The sequence below is a fragment of the Marmota flaviventris genome, chromosome 2 (assembly GCF_047511675.1).
Source record: "Marmota flaviventris isolate mMarFla1 chromosome 2, mMarFla1.hap1, whole genome shotgun sequence".
Classification (NCBI taxonomy): Eukaryota; Metazoa; Chordata; class Mammalia; order Rodentia; family Sciuridae; genus Marmota; species Marmota flaviventris.
Genome location: NC_092499.1, coordinates 172,210,596 through 172,224,178, shown reverse-complemented (window position 1 = coordinate 172,224,178; position 13,583 = coordinate 172,210,596). Strand labels below are relative to the sequence as shown.

The 13,583-nt window shown below is 40.4% G+C and overlaps 1 protein-coding gene across 4 annotated transcripts in view; it reads left to right on the top strand.

The window, feature by feature from the left end:
• Shld1 (shieldin complex subunit 1) overlaps nucleotides 1–3,452 on the top strand; it is a 91,275-nt gene extending 87,823 nt beyond the window's left edge. For all 4 annotated transcript variants that reach the window (XM_027956059.3, XM_071608766.1, XM_071608767.1 and 1 more), the window contains one exon: nucleotides 491–3,452. In XM_027956059.3, coding sequence (XP_027811860.1) covers nucleotides 491–933 — 443 coding nt within the window. In that variant the 3' untranslated portion in view covers nucleotides 934–3,452. The remainder of the gene's footprint in view (nucleotides 1–490) is intronic.
• Nucleotides 3,453–13,583: the final 10,131 nt, after the last annotated feature.

Here is a 13,583-nt window from a genome sequence, read left to right as displayed (position 1 = left end):
CTTCAACACATGAATTTTGTGGAACACAAACAGTCTGTAGCATAATGATAAGCATAAATATTTCAAAGCATCTTTTACACATTACAGTGTGATATGAAAATAGATGTGATCTCTTGGTGACAAAGCCATAAAGATTGCTGTTAATATTGTGGTTTGTTGCCTACATTCATCATGGAAGGCGATGCTTAATTTTAGGTAGTGGTTAATAAAAATAAAAACGACTTTTTTTCCCATCCAGATTCAAAACCACCTTGCATTGCCATGCAGGTTAAGACTCTGATACATGCAAGTAAGGTGCTCTTATGATGAGCAAGTAAGTGGCAAGGGCTGAGTCTGGTGAGAACAAATTCTGAAATCAGCTGATTCTGCCATTGCCAGTTCCCTAGGAGCAGTTGTGTGTTGAACTGAAAAGAGACATCATCTGCTCTTGGCTTGCTTTCCAATATTTTTTATTGTATGCTTGATTATTGGAATGTATTTTGTCTTGCAGACAGCAGTAATCCAAATACTGAACAAAAAGACTCCTGGACTTCTGAGAACATCTGGTTTGACATTTCTATGAAAGGCCAATCAGAGATCACAGAGGAGGAGGATGAACTTCGGAAATCCCTGGATAGATTCTATGAAGTGTTTGGCCATCTGCAGCCAGTCTCTGGGAATCTTCTCTCTGCATCTGTCTGCCATTGCCTGTCTCAGAAAATCACTGAACTGGGGGGCCAGGAGAGCCAAAAGTATGCTCTCCGCTGTTTCCAGATGGCCCGGGTCATCTTCAACCGGGATGGCTGCTCAGTCTTACAGAAGCATTCCAGGGACGCACACTTCTACCCACTGGGGGAAGCGAGTGCTTCTCTAGATAATGAAAAGCCAACTCCAGGACTTTCAAAAGATATTATTCATTTCCTGTTGCAGCAGAATGTGATAAAAGATCCATAACTGGTGCTGGCAGTGAGAACAGGCAGCAGCGTAGGTACAGCACTGTGGCCGTGCTGTTGGTACCTCCCCCTGCCCCCCGCTCCCAACCTCCCCCCCGCCCCGGGTCCTTTGGGGTCTCTTGACAGCTGTGTGTGCCCAGCCCGCAGCTAAATGCTTTGCAGTTACACACTGGCACCTGCAATCTGTCCTGAAGTCAGTCAGCCCCTGTGAAGAAACCTACCTCCCATGCCACCTCCCATTCACCCTGGCCAAGGCTGACTGGCAGGGTTAGGAGTCAGAAGCCTGGCTTCCTTGCCTCAATCTATGCTCCAGAGTTCTCTCTTCCTAGGATCAGGCCAAGACTGAGACTCTGCAAGGCATCATAGCCTTGCTCTGCTTTACCCTTTCCCCATCTTCTTCCTGCCATCTACCTACAGGTGTCTCTGAGAGTCTTTCCTTAATACACCTCTTATATCAGAATCCCTGGCTCAGGGTCTACCCCTGGGAGAGTCCAACCTAAGAGAACAGGCTTTAGTGTGGTAAGTTTTGTGAAGGGACAAAGCTCTATTCTGAATCAAGTATAAGAATTAAACCAAGTTGTAAGATGGAGACCACGTGCTTGAGATCATAAGTCCTGAAATAATATAGGGATTTAAATTTGGTGTTTTTTGGTTGTCTGTGTTTGGTATCAGGGATTGAACCTAAGGGTGCTTAACCACTGGGCTATATCCTCAGCCCTTTTTATGTCTTATTTAGAGATAGGATCTCACTAAGTTGCTTGGGACCTCTATAAGTTACTGAGGCTGGCTTTGAACTTGTAATCCTCCTGCCTCTGCCTCCTGAGTTGTTGTGATTACTGGAGTATGCCACCCTGCCCAGCCTTTAAATATGGTTCTAAAAAGTATGCCACACTAGCCTTGACTCTTCTCCAAGATCCAGAATTTCCATTTTATAATGAGGAATGTGGAAGGAAAATTTGGACCATCTAAAATAACAACTAAAATTCACAAATTAAAAAAAAAAAAATTTCTTTGTCTCCATCCTATTGCAATGCGAAAGGTGAGAAGAAATAAACACCCACCAAAATATGTATAAGTGCAGTTATGATCTTCTAGCCTGACACCATGTGGGCTTGTCAGTTTGTGCTTGAAGAGAACAGGAATCCTTTGCCCAGGTGGAGGGTCATCCTTCCTCTTGTTATTTTTTTTTCTGCCTGCCTGCTGCCAGCATCCTCTGTCATCCTCTGAACAGTCCCCTGCCCTCACCCTTTCCTGTCCTTGCCTCCAACACCCTGAGCTCCATTACAAACACTTGCCCAAAACGGGGCCTCACTGCCACCCTGCCCCTGTCCTCCAGGCCTGGAGCTCTTTAAATAGCCCTTGCAGGCTTGCACTAGCAGATGCTCTGCTCTGCAGGTCATGTCCTGGAGGCTGGTTTCAGACTCCGTTGGTAGAATTACATCACCTGGCACAGAGCTCTCTGGAAGTATAATTGGAAGCCTCATACTAATCCCTGCCTTGACAGTTCTTCAAGCAAATTACCTTGACAGAAAGGTTTATATCATTTGTTTTGGGAAACAACAAAAGCTGGCAACCTGCTACAATTGGATTTTGAGAAACTTGAGGTGAAATTTAATTGGCATAAGGCTCCAAAAAGCTTTCCAGAAAGCAGATTATGCAAATGAGGCACCCTAAAAGTGTACATTAAAAGTGAATGCACCATCTCAGGAAGGTCTCTGGGGGACTCTTGGATGGAGAGAGGAGCCTTTTAAAGGTTAACAATGACATACATCCTCAGAGGCTTCCAGTTCAGGGAAGATCAGAGGTAAGAAACTTCTAAGTTGAAGGGCAGAGACACCAGTGGAAGCACACCTATGTTGTAGAAAATTGGAAATGAACAGGCCTTTGAGAGGAACTCAAGAAAGTAAGACTAGAGCTTTTCCTTTGACAAGCATCATCTACCTCTTTCTCCTAATCAATGGGCTCCCAAATAATTGTGAAACCAGAGGGACTTATTGAAAATCTGGCAGTGGAATTTAAGGTTGCTAGCTTTATTGTTTTTTAATGTGAAGCATATTAATAGATGCCCTTGAAGATTGTTGTCATTTTTAGTATTATTCAGCCACTGAAATATTTGCAATTAGTCTCCATGGCTACCAACAGAAGGAAACTGGGTTATTTTATACTGTTTTAAAGGACAAAAAAATAAAAACTAATTGAATCTCCATATTAGAATCAGCAGCTTCTATTTTACAGGGAGATTTTAGTATTAAAAGTATGTGATCTTTATGACTATCAGTGCTGAGGATGCCCAGCAAGAAGTGGACTCTGAAAGCAGAGAATGTGGAAGTCTAAAAGCCACAATCACCTTAGGGTAAAACGTCATGGGACATGTTTGCTTGCTTCTAATTATTTGTGACAGGTCAGTGTAAGATATTTGATTACCTGCAATCATGCTCCTTAATTTGATCTCCAGGAGGTTAGGATAGAATTTTCCATTTATCTCTGTAAACCTTTAATAAAGACTAACAGATAAGAATATTGAGGCTCTGGCCTTTGGCATTATTGTCTAATTCCGTCTTGCAGATAAATTCACTGACATCTTTTCATCCCACGAACATTGTGACTGGCCTATGATATCATCTATGGCCCTTTTCAGACCTACCGGGACCTTTGTGAGGATGAATCTGCTTGCAGAAACATCAGAACTCTAAAGAAGAAAATTTCTAATGGTGTTGAAGTTTGTGTAGCATCATTCCTTTTGTTAGTCTGATTGTATAATCAGTGCTGGGGGTGGAACCCAGCTGGAGTCTCTCCCTGCTAAGCCTGCAAGCTTGCACTGAGCTACCAGACCCCCAAGTCTGTCTTTGTATTTAAGAGCATATGCAACAGGTTGTATTACCAGTAATTAGCACAAAACAGTACAGCGGTACTTTTAAAACTTTTCAAAGCTTGGAAAACATTTCATTAGATGATAATTATTTGGAAAAAATACATATATCATATCACTGAACCTCTGGGTGATTTTCACAAAGTCAGCCCCACTGGGCAACCAGCATTCTACTCAGGCAACAGATCAGATTACCAGCCAGGCTCCATGGCCTGCTTCCAAGTGGAGGTTTTCATCTGGAGAACTGATAGCAGTGCTCTGACCAATTTCCTCAAACTGCTATTAGCACACAAAATCACTTTTGGTGCCACACAGACGCTGTTTATTTAATTGTTAATTTGTTCAGTTCCATATGTTGAAAAATACAACTGCTGCATCTTACTACATCTAATCCATGCTTTTGTAGATACTATGAAGGATAAAGTTAATATGTTTTTAAATTTTTTAAATAAACTGAATTAATCCAAAAATTAATAACATGAGGGGAGCATTTCAAATCTATAAGGAAAAGATAGTGTTTTTAGCAAATCATCTTAGAGAAATTGGTTTCCCACTTTGGGGAAGGGAGAGTAAAAAAAGACTGGATTCTCCATCTTGCTCCCCATATCAAAATGAATGCTGGATGGGTTAAAGATTTCAAAGTAAAAAAAAAAAAAATCATAAAAATCCTAGATTAAAACATATGTATGTAGGGAGAGATCTGGATATCTTGGCATAGGGAAGATCTTTCTAAGAATGGAAAAGCCTAAAAATTGTACAGGAAAGATTTGCTAAAGTTGACTGCCTAAAAACATAAAATTCTACAGGCAAAAAAAAAAAAAAAATGCTTAAAGCCATAACAAGAGCAAAACTAGGAAAAACACTTGAAATGCATATAACAGACTTTTTCTTCAACAAAAAGAATTCTTAAAAAGCATTAGAAAAAGAAGAAAAAAAATGGCAAAGGATATGAACAGTTAGAAAAAACTACCGAGATGCTCCTCAATTTACACTGGATCTTTTGTGTGGGGTGGGGAGGGGGTTGTGGAAATGGGGGTGCTGGGGATTGAACCCAGGGCCTTGTACATGTGAGGCAAGCACTGTACCAACTGAGCTATATCCCCAGTCCTACAGTGGATCTTTTTTTTTTAAGAGAGAATTTTTTAATATTCATTTTTTAGTTTTCGGTGGACACAACATCTTTATTTTATTTTTTGTGGTGCTGAGGATGGAACCCACAGCCCCCGCGCATGCCAGGTGAGTGCGCTACCGCTTGAGCCACATCCCCAGCCCCTACAGTGGATCTTAATATGACCTGATAGGTCCATTAATTTGTGATATGCCCTGATAAATCCATTGTTAAGCTGAAAATACTGGAAGTCAGAAATGCATTTACCATACCTAACCTACCAATCTTTATACTTAACAACACAGTATACTGTCGAGTATACTGATTGTTTTCCCTTGTGACCACTTGGTTGGTTGGGAGCTGCGATTAACTACCTCTGTCCAGCATTTCAAGGGAGTATCATATGTTGTTGGTCCTGCAAAAGACAGAAATTCGAAATTTGAAGTTTGGTTTCCAATGAATGTGTATGGAATGTGAATTAAATACCATTTCACTTTTGCACCATCAAAAATTTAGAAAATTGTTAAGTCAAACCATTGTAAGTTGGGGATGATCTGTGTGTATGTGTATACACACACACACACACACACACACATGTTTAATAAATATGAAATCATGCCTAATTACACTTAACTGTAAAAAACTGAAATGTAGAAAACAATGACACACTTTGTTGTTTGTTTTGTGTCTCAATTTTAATATTTTAGAGAATGACTAAAAGTTGAAAAGAGCCAGGAGTGATGGTACATGCCTGTAATCACACCTATAATCCAGCAACTGGGGAAGCTGAGGCAGGAAGATTGCAAGTTCAGACCAGGCTCAACAATTTAGAAAGACCCTCAGCACTTAGCAAGACCTTGTATCAAAAAAAAAAAAAAAAAGAAAGAAAGAAAAAAAAAAAGACTGAGGAGGTAGCTCAGTGGTAGTGAGCCCCTGGATTCAATCCCTAATACTGGTAAAAATTAATACATAAATTTAAAAATAAATAAATTGAATATATTTGGAAAAATAAGAAAAAATTAAAAGTTGAAAGATATCTAGTGCATGAGAATTTTCAGGAAAACAGGTGCTCTGGTTAGCAGCAATGGGAAGGCCAATTGGGCTAGCCTTTCTCAGGGCAATTTGGCAGCCTCTATCAGAATTATAAAACCACATCTTTTTTGCCCTAACAACTCATGTATTCCACAGCTGCGACTGAGCAACTATAGTAGTGAGGCAGACCCAGAAGTTTTCCTGCTCTCATGGCACTTAGAGACAAAGGCAAGGTGATTTTGAAGAGTGAGAAGTGCTCTGGGAGAATAAAGAATGATGTGGTGGCTGGAGTGGGCACTCTGGACTGAGTGGTATGAGGAAGCCTGAAGAAGGGGCAGTCAAGGTGAGAGCTGCAGGAATCGCAGGAGCCTCGGCAAGTGACTGGGGAATCCAGGCAGAGGGAACAGCGTGTATAGAGTTAATGTGAAAGAGCCTGGAATGAGCTGGAAGCATCTAGACAGAAGAAAGTCCCAGGTGTCTGGTGCACAATCTGCAGAGGGCAAGATGAATTTTAGAATCATAGTGGCCCTGTAGGTCAGGGTAGAGAATTTGAATTTTATTCTAAGGGCAATGGGAAATTATTAGAAGAGTTTAAGCGAAAGAAGAAGATAAGTTGCCATATTTGTGGAAATTTAGAATTTGTTAAGGATCACATTTCAATTGCTCATAAAGAATGACTTACTTAAGTATCCAATAAATGATGAGAGATCCATCTCAAATGATATACCAAAATAAATTGCAGATAGATTAAGGATCTTGATATAAGAAATAATAGTATAAAAGTTACTGATGATACTATGAATAACACTTCTATGATTTTTGCATGAAGAAGTTCTTCCTAAAACAGATGGCCCTGCAAAACAATAGAAGAAAAGACTGACAGTTTTGACTATAAAAAAATGAAAAAACTTGGACTCAAAGTTATAAATCTGTGATAATGGCATTATGTTTTGTGAGAAAATATACTTATGATGTATTTAGGATAAAATATCTTAATATCTGTAATTTCCCTTAAAATACTTTAGTCTACCAGTGCAGTGGCACATGCTTGTGATCCTAGCAACTCAAGAGGCTAAGGCAGGAGGATCACAAGTTTGAGGCCAGTCTGGGCAACTAAAGGCATTTTCTCAAAACAAAAAGTAAAAAGGGCTGGGGATGTAGCTCAGTGGCAAAAAGTCCCTGGGTTCATTGCCCAATGCCAAATAAATAAAATAGTTAAAAATAAAATAGTTCAATAGAAACAAGATGATGCACATATAAAAAAAATATCCACAAGGTACTGAGTCCAGATGATGAGTATGTAGAGGTGTGTTTTCTTTTTAGTCTTCTATTTATGAAGTCTTAAAGTAAAAACAAACCAAAAAACAAGGTTTTTTGGTTTGTTTTAATTTTTTTGTTTATTTGTTTGTTTGTTTGTTTTAAGGAAGAGCAATGCTGAAAGATAGAGCCAGACTGGGAGACAAAATTTTGCTACAGGCATTAACAAACAGAAGTTCAATATTACATATGAAGAGCTTCTGTAGATAAATATTAAAATAGCTGACAAATTGAAAAATGAACCAAGAGAAGGAACAGGCATTTTATAGAAGAAGAAAGGCAAACTGTTGATAACTATGAAAGCCACTCAATCTGTCATCAAGAAATAGAGTTTTAAAATTCATATGGTTGGCCAAACATTGAAAAGTTCAGTCCTATCCAATGTTGACAAAGATGTGGACATGTGGGTACTCTAATGTGAAAGTAGACATCACCTTTGTAATTAGGTAAACCCCTGAAAAATTAAAAATGTAGAACCTGACTTGTCACATAATCCCTTCCATGTTTTTTGATGCCCTTAGCTACTGGCATCCTCTGCCCACAGGCCACTTCCTTAACCAACATGACTTAGGTTAGGATGGTTGAGTGTATGCCAAGTGTCAGCCATCATTTCAAACACCATTGTTAACATGCCCACTTAGAGGTGGGGAAATTGAAACATGGAGAGCTAATAGGTAGTAGAGGTGGCCTCAGAATCCATACTTAATTCTCTGATCCAAGATGCTGCCCCTCCTCACCCCTCAGGGCCATACACATGTAGTTCCTTCTGCCTGGAGGGTCCCTTCCTGAGAGAGGTCTTTCCAGACCCCCTGGGAGGGGTCTCCCTTTTACACACTCCCACAGCATCATGAGCATCACCTTTGTAACTTAATTATACCAAAACCTTGCATCCCCCACTCCATTGAAGGAACATGAGCTCTGTTATGTTCACCCATGCCTTAGCAAACCCAGTCCAGCAAATGCTGATGCTCAACCATTTATCAAACAAAATGTAGGAAGATATCCTTATCTTTAGAGATATCTACTGAAAGATTTAAAGGTGAAATACCTTAATGCAATTTACTTTAACATCCTTCAACAGAAGAAAAATGAAGCAGATATGATCAATTTCATATGTGCATTGGTCTGTGTGCATCCAACTAAATGACAGACTAGCTTTTTTTGTTGTTGCTTTTTTTTTTTTTTTTTCTGCATGTGGACTGCATCTATTTGTATGTTCCTTTTCCTCTCCCCATTCCTGTTCATACTCAGGTCATTTCACAGTGCTTGGCTAATCGTCTTCCCTGCGTATCTGAGAATTCAATCCTCGCAAGAGCAAGTTCACATTCAGAGAAAAGAATATATTAAGGCAATCCGAATGACAATCCCTCCAGCATAAATGATTCTCTTAGCAACTATGCCTGGGACCAGAGCAGACCTTTTTGATTGTCTGAAACCCACTGGCTTTATTCTTTCATTGCTTTTTTTTTTTTTCTTAATCCCTGAGAGCTGTGCATCAGAGATAGTGGTGCTACCAGCAACGGATCCAAGAATTCTCCAAATCCCCCAATTGAACCCTTTCCAGCTGCTGTCCCAGTGGGTAGTACATTCACGGAAGACTAATTTTAGCATCCCTGACCTCTGTTATTTTCTCTTCTGCTTCCTTCAGGATTTGCAGCTTACTGTCTGATGCCTTAAGTGCCCTGTATTATTTCATGAGAATGTAGTTTGTGTATATTTAAACTTTGAAAGTTTCCTGGTTGCCTTTCCAAGTTCCCCTAAGATTCTGATTCATGCTTGCCGCATTGCCTCACTGGATGGTGTGGGAAACATTTGGTGTGCAATTGTTGGATGCTCTGGTTAGAATCCTTGGCAGTAAGGATGGAATAATGCCTCTGATTTGTGACATTCTAACCCCACCGTTTTATAGCCTAATCCTTCCCCTTTGTCATCTCCCTTTCCTATTATGTATTTACAGATCTCTCTTATTTAAAAAAATAATAATAATTGTACACACACACACACACACACCTGTCCTTCAAAAACACTCTTTAATCAAATTTGCTTCTCTCCAGCGTTTCTTCTTCCTTTTGTTCCCATCTTCTGTAACAAGGAAATCGCTATGACACAACAAGGCACTGGAATTTGGAGGCAAAGACAACATAGGTTGGAGATCCATCTCTGTCACTGTGCATCCTCAGGCAAGTCACTCAGCCTCTCTGAGCCTGAGTTTCCTTATCTGTAAATTATAGTTATGAAGTTAATTGCTATGCCTCAGAGTCTTCATGGGGCTTTCATATGTTAATGACTGTGTAACATGTATATAAGCAAAATGTGCCTGAAAATCCTTTGTAGTGGGGTGCAGTGAAATTGTGAGGTGGCCCCATTTGTTCCATGCTCAGTAGCTTCTTGTCCTTTTCTACCCCAGCCTCTGCTGCCACTGCTCCTCAGTTGAAGCCCCTCTCATCCATGACAGTGACTAGTCGACGTCTTCCTTAAAAATAAGGCCTTCATGAGCCAAATCTTCAAATCCCAACAAGACTTTTTAAAGAAGTAAGGAGGAATCAAACTGAAAATCAATAACAGAATATCAGGAATATCTTCAAATACTTGAAAATCAAATAGAACCTTTGTTAATAAAATAAACAACAACATCGAAACCTACAAGTCAGGCACAAAATCTCAAGTACTGCTGACAGGGTTGAGTGGGAAATGCGTGCCAGTAAATGCTTATTCTAGATACCAGGCAACAAATCCAAAATCTAAGTTCCTACTTCAGGAAATTAGAAAAAGCTGGGCATAGTAGTGCATGCCTGTAATCCCAGCGACTTGGGAGGCTGAGGCAGGAGGATCGCCAGTGTGAGGGCAGCCTCAGCAACTTAGTATGATCCTGTCTCAAAATAAAAAATCAAGAAGGGCTGTGGATGAAAGTCAATGGTGGAGCACCCCTGGGTTCATTCCCCAGTACCATAAAATAAATACATACATACATAAAAGAAATTAGAAAATGAAGAACACAATAAATCCAAAGTAAGTAGAAAGTAGGAAATAATTCAATTAAAAGCAAAAATCAATGAAACTGGAAACAATAATGTAGACAATCAATGAAACAAAAAAACCCTGATTCTTCAAAAGTATCAAAAGAATTGAATAAATAAACTTTATAAATCACCAATATCACTTTTTGGTGTGGTAGTGGACACATGGGACAAAACTGCATAGATATGCTGGGCACAGTGGTGTACATCTGTAATCCCAGCAACTCTGGAGGCTGAGGCAAGAGGACAACAAGTTTGAGTACAGCCTCAGCAATTTAGGGAAAAGCTATCTCAGAATAAAATAACAAAAAAGGATAGGGATGTAGCTCAGTGGTAGAGCACCCCTGGGTTCAATCCCTAGTACCACAAAAACAAAACAAAAGCTAAAGAAAAAATGCATAGAACTAAATATATAGAAATGAGTAAAAGTCAAATGGAGAGATCTGAGCAAAATCTGTCTGTCTCAATGATAATATCCTGTTTGTGGTATTGTACTATAGTTTTTTTTTTTTTTTAAAGAGAGAGGGAGAGAGAGAGAATTTTTTTTTTAATATTTATTTTTTAGTTTTCGGTGGACACAACATCTTCGTTTGTATGTGGTGCTGAGGATCGAACCCGGGCCGCACGCATGCCAGGCGAGCGCGGTACCACTTGAGCCTCATCCCCAGCCCATGTACTATAGTTTTTTTTGTACTGGTACTGATGGAAGCTGGTAAATGATATACAGGATTTCTACTATTTCTTATAACTGCACATAAATCTAATACCTCAAAATTTAAAGTTTAGTTATTAATTTTTGTGTGTGTGTGTGTGTGTGTGTATGGTGCTGGGGATTGAACCCAGGGCCTTGTGCATGCAAGGCAAGCACTCTACAAACTGAGCTATACCCCCAGCCCTTAGTTACCAATTTTTGAAAGTATCAACTTGTGCCAGACTTAGTTGAGGAGTTAGCTGGAGGCTACTCATGTTGCTTCAGTCACTTGGCTGGTCAACTGGTGCTGAATGCTCTAAGATAACCTGGAGTGTCTAGCAGTTGGGGCTGGCTGTTGACTGGGGTATTACCTGGAGGTAGAGTTCCAGTCAACCATCAGCCCCAATCGCTAGACATCCCAAGATCGTCTTAGAGCATTCAGACCCCAGCCCCACTGCACAAAGCATTTTTCAACTCTCTGCTTGCATCACATTGCTGATGCACCATTGGCCAAAGCAAGTCACATGATAATGATCAGGGTCATTGTGGGAAAGGACTACATCAGGGCAAGAACATACAGGGGCATGATTTATTCGGTGCCATTTTTGAAATGACCTTCCACCAGGGTGAACAGGATTTTTCAACTGTATTTCTTCCTGGACAGCTATCATTTGCATATGCCCAAATATCTTTGAATACCTCTCTATATTTAGAGATCGCATAGCTTTGAGAATACACCTTTCCCAGCTGCTCTTTCTGTTGTGCTACAGGCATGTGACTTGGGTTCCATCAGCCAGACATAAGTATGAGACTCAAAATGACTTCTGAAGAAACAGGCAGAGCATGGAATATCCATTTTGTTGAGAGTAGAGGAAATGGAGACAGCAAATTTCTGAGGTTAAAAGGAATGGCAAGGGGCTGGGGTTGTGGCTCAGTGGTAGAGCGCTCACCTAGCATGTGCAAGGCTCTGGGTTCGATCCTCAGCACCACATAAAAATAAATAAGTAAAATAAAAGTACTGTGTCCAACTACAACTAAAAAATTAGAAAATTTAAAAAAAAAAGGTGGCAATATCTTCTTGACTGAGGCAGCTGCAGTTGACTCTGGGCTTGCTGAGGGTAAGGGGAGAGATTTGCTGACCATGGTTGAGAAGCCTGGCACAGGAGTGGGACAGCCATAGCTCCCTAGTTCTCCCTAGTTCTATGGTATGAGGAGAGGGATGTTGCTGGAACCCCAGTTTATAGCTTATCCCCCCAGGCCTTGCTCGATTTTGATTCATTTGTAGCAAATCCCATTCTGCTGAAACTAGCTGGAGTGGGTTCTGTTTTCTGTACCTTGTAATGCTAATGGATAAAATTCCTTTTTGAATTTATCAACTATATGGCCATCTTGCTTATTCAAAAATAATCAAAAATGCAATTTAAAAATAAATAGTGTAAAAGAATGTGAACACATGCTTTTTCATCAGCTTCCCAGTCCCCAAGCATTTCCTCTCTCTCCTGACTTGAACCTGTCCTCTTGCCCCAAGGCACAATCTTGAGTCCTGGTTGATCCATTTGGAATCATCATTGTCATTGGTCCAAATAGCCACATTCCTGCAATTCCATAGAGTTCAACTTCACACATGCCATTCTGAACTGATCCTTTCGCAAAATTTCAAATATCATCTATCTGCCAATTTTCTGGTCTTGAACAAGCTCCTGTCTGATGGCTCTAACTTCCAATGAGACATTCTACTCAGATGTGTCCATACCACCTTAAATAAAATGTATATAAAAGCCAAGTGTATCCGCTTTCCCACAGGCTGATATTCTCATCGGATGTCTCTAATTTATCACAGACATTAATATTTCCTATGTCACTCAGGCTGGACCAAGTGTAGATTCATTATGACTGACTTCTAAGTATCTCACCATCTGTAGCAGAGTGGTGGTTTAGAGCAGAGACACGGGAGCCAGACTGCCTGGGTGTGAATTTTGGCTCTGTCAGTTATTAATGTGTGTCCTCGGGCATGTTACGTCGTCTTATTGTGCCTCAGTTTACTCATCTGTAAAATAGGAATGTCAGTAGTACCTAATCTAAGAGGTACAGATCAGTTCAGATTTGTTTGTCACCTGGCACGTAATGGTGTGATTTTTCACATCTTAAGAAGACAAACCTCTTGCGTTTGTCTTTTCTTTCCCTTCCAACTGTTATCACCTGCTTCCAGTTTCCCTAATTTTCTCCCTGCCTCCAGCTCTTCCTATTCCAGCTTCTCCTACACACCGTTGCTACTACATTGACCTTCCCAGATCACTGAGGGGACCCCATCCAGTGTCCCACAGAAACCTCCAAAGCTCCTTAATGCCAACAGCACGAGGCACAACCCAGATATGCATGGCTGTAACCCAGGTGATCTGTCCTTTCCACATTTCTGGGACCCAACCTTTCAGAACATTCCATTCTTTAATCCCCAGGGCTCTCACCAGTATTCATTTGCATTTTTAGTAGCAGGATCACTAGCTATTCACATGTGTACGCTTTCCTTCCCTGAATAGACAGAAAGTTCCTGAAGATCAGAGAGCTTCCCCTACAAGGCCAGGCTTGGACCAGTGCTGGGTAAATATTGATCTTGACT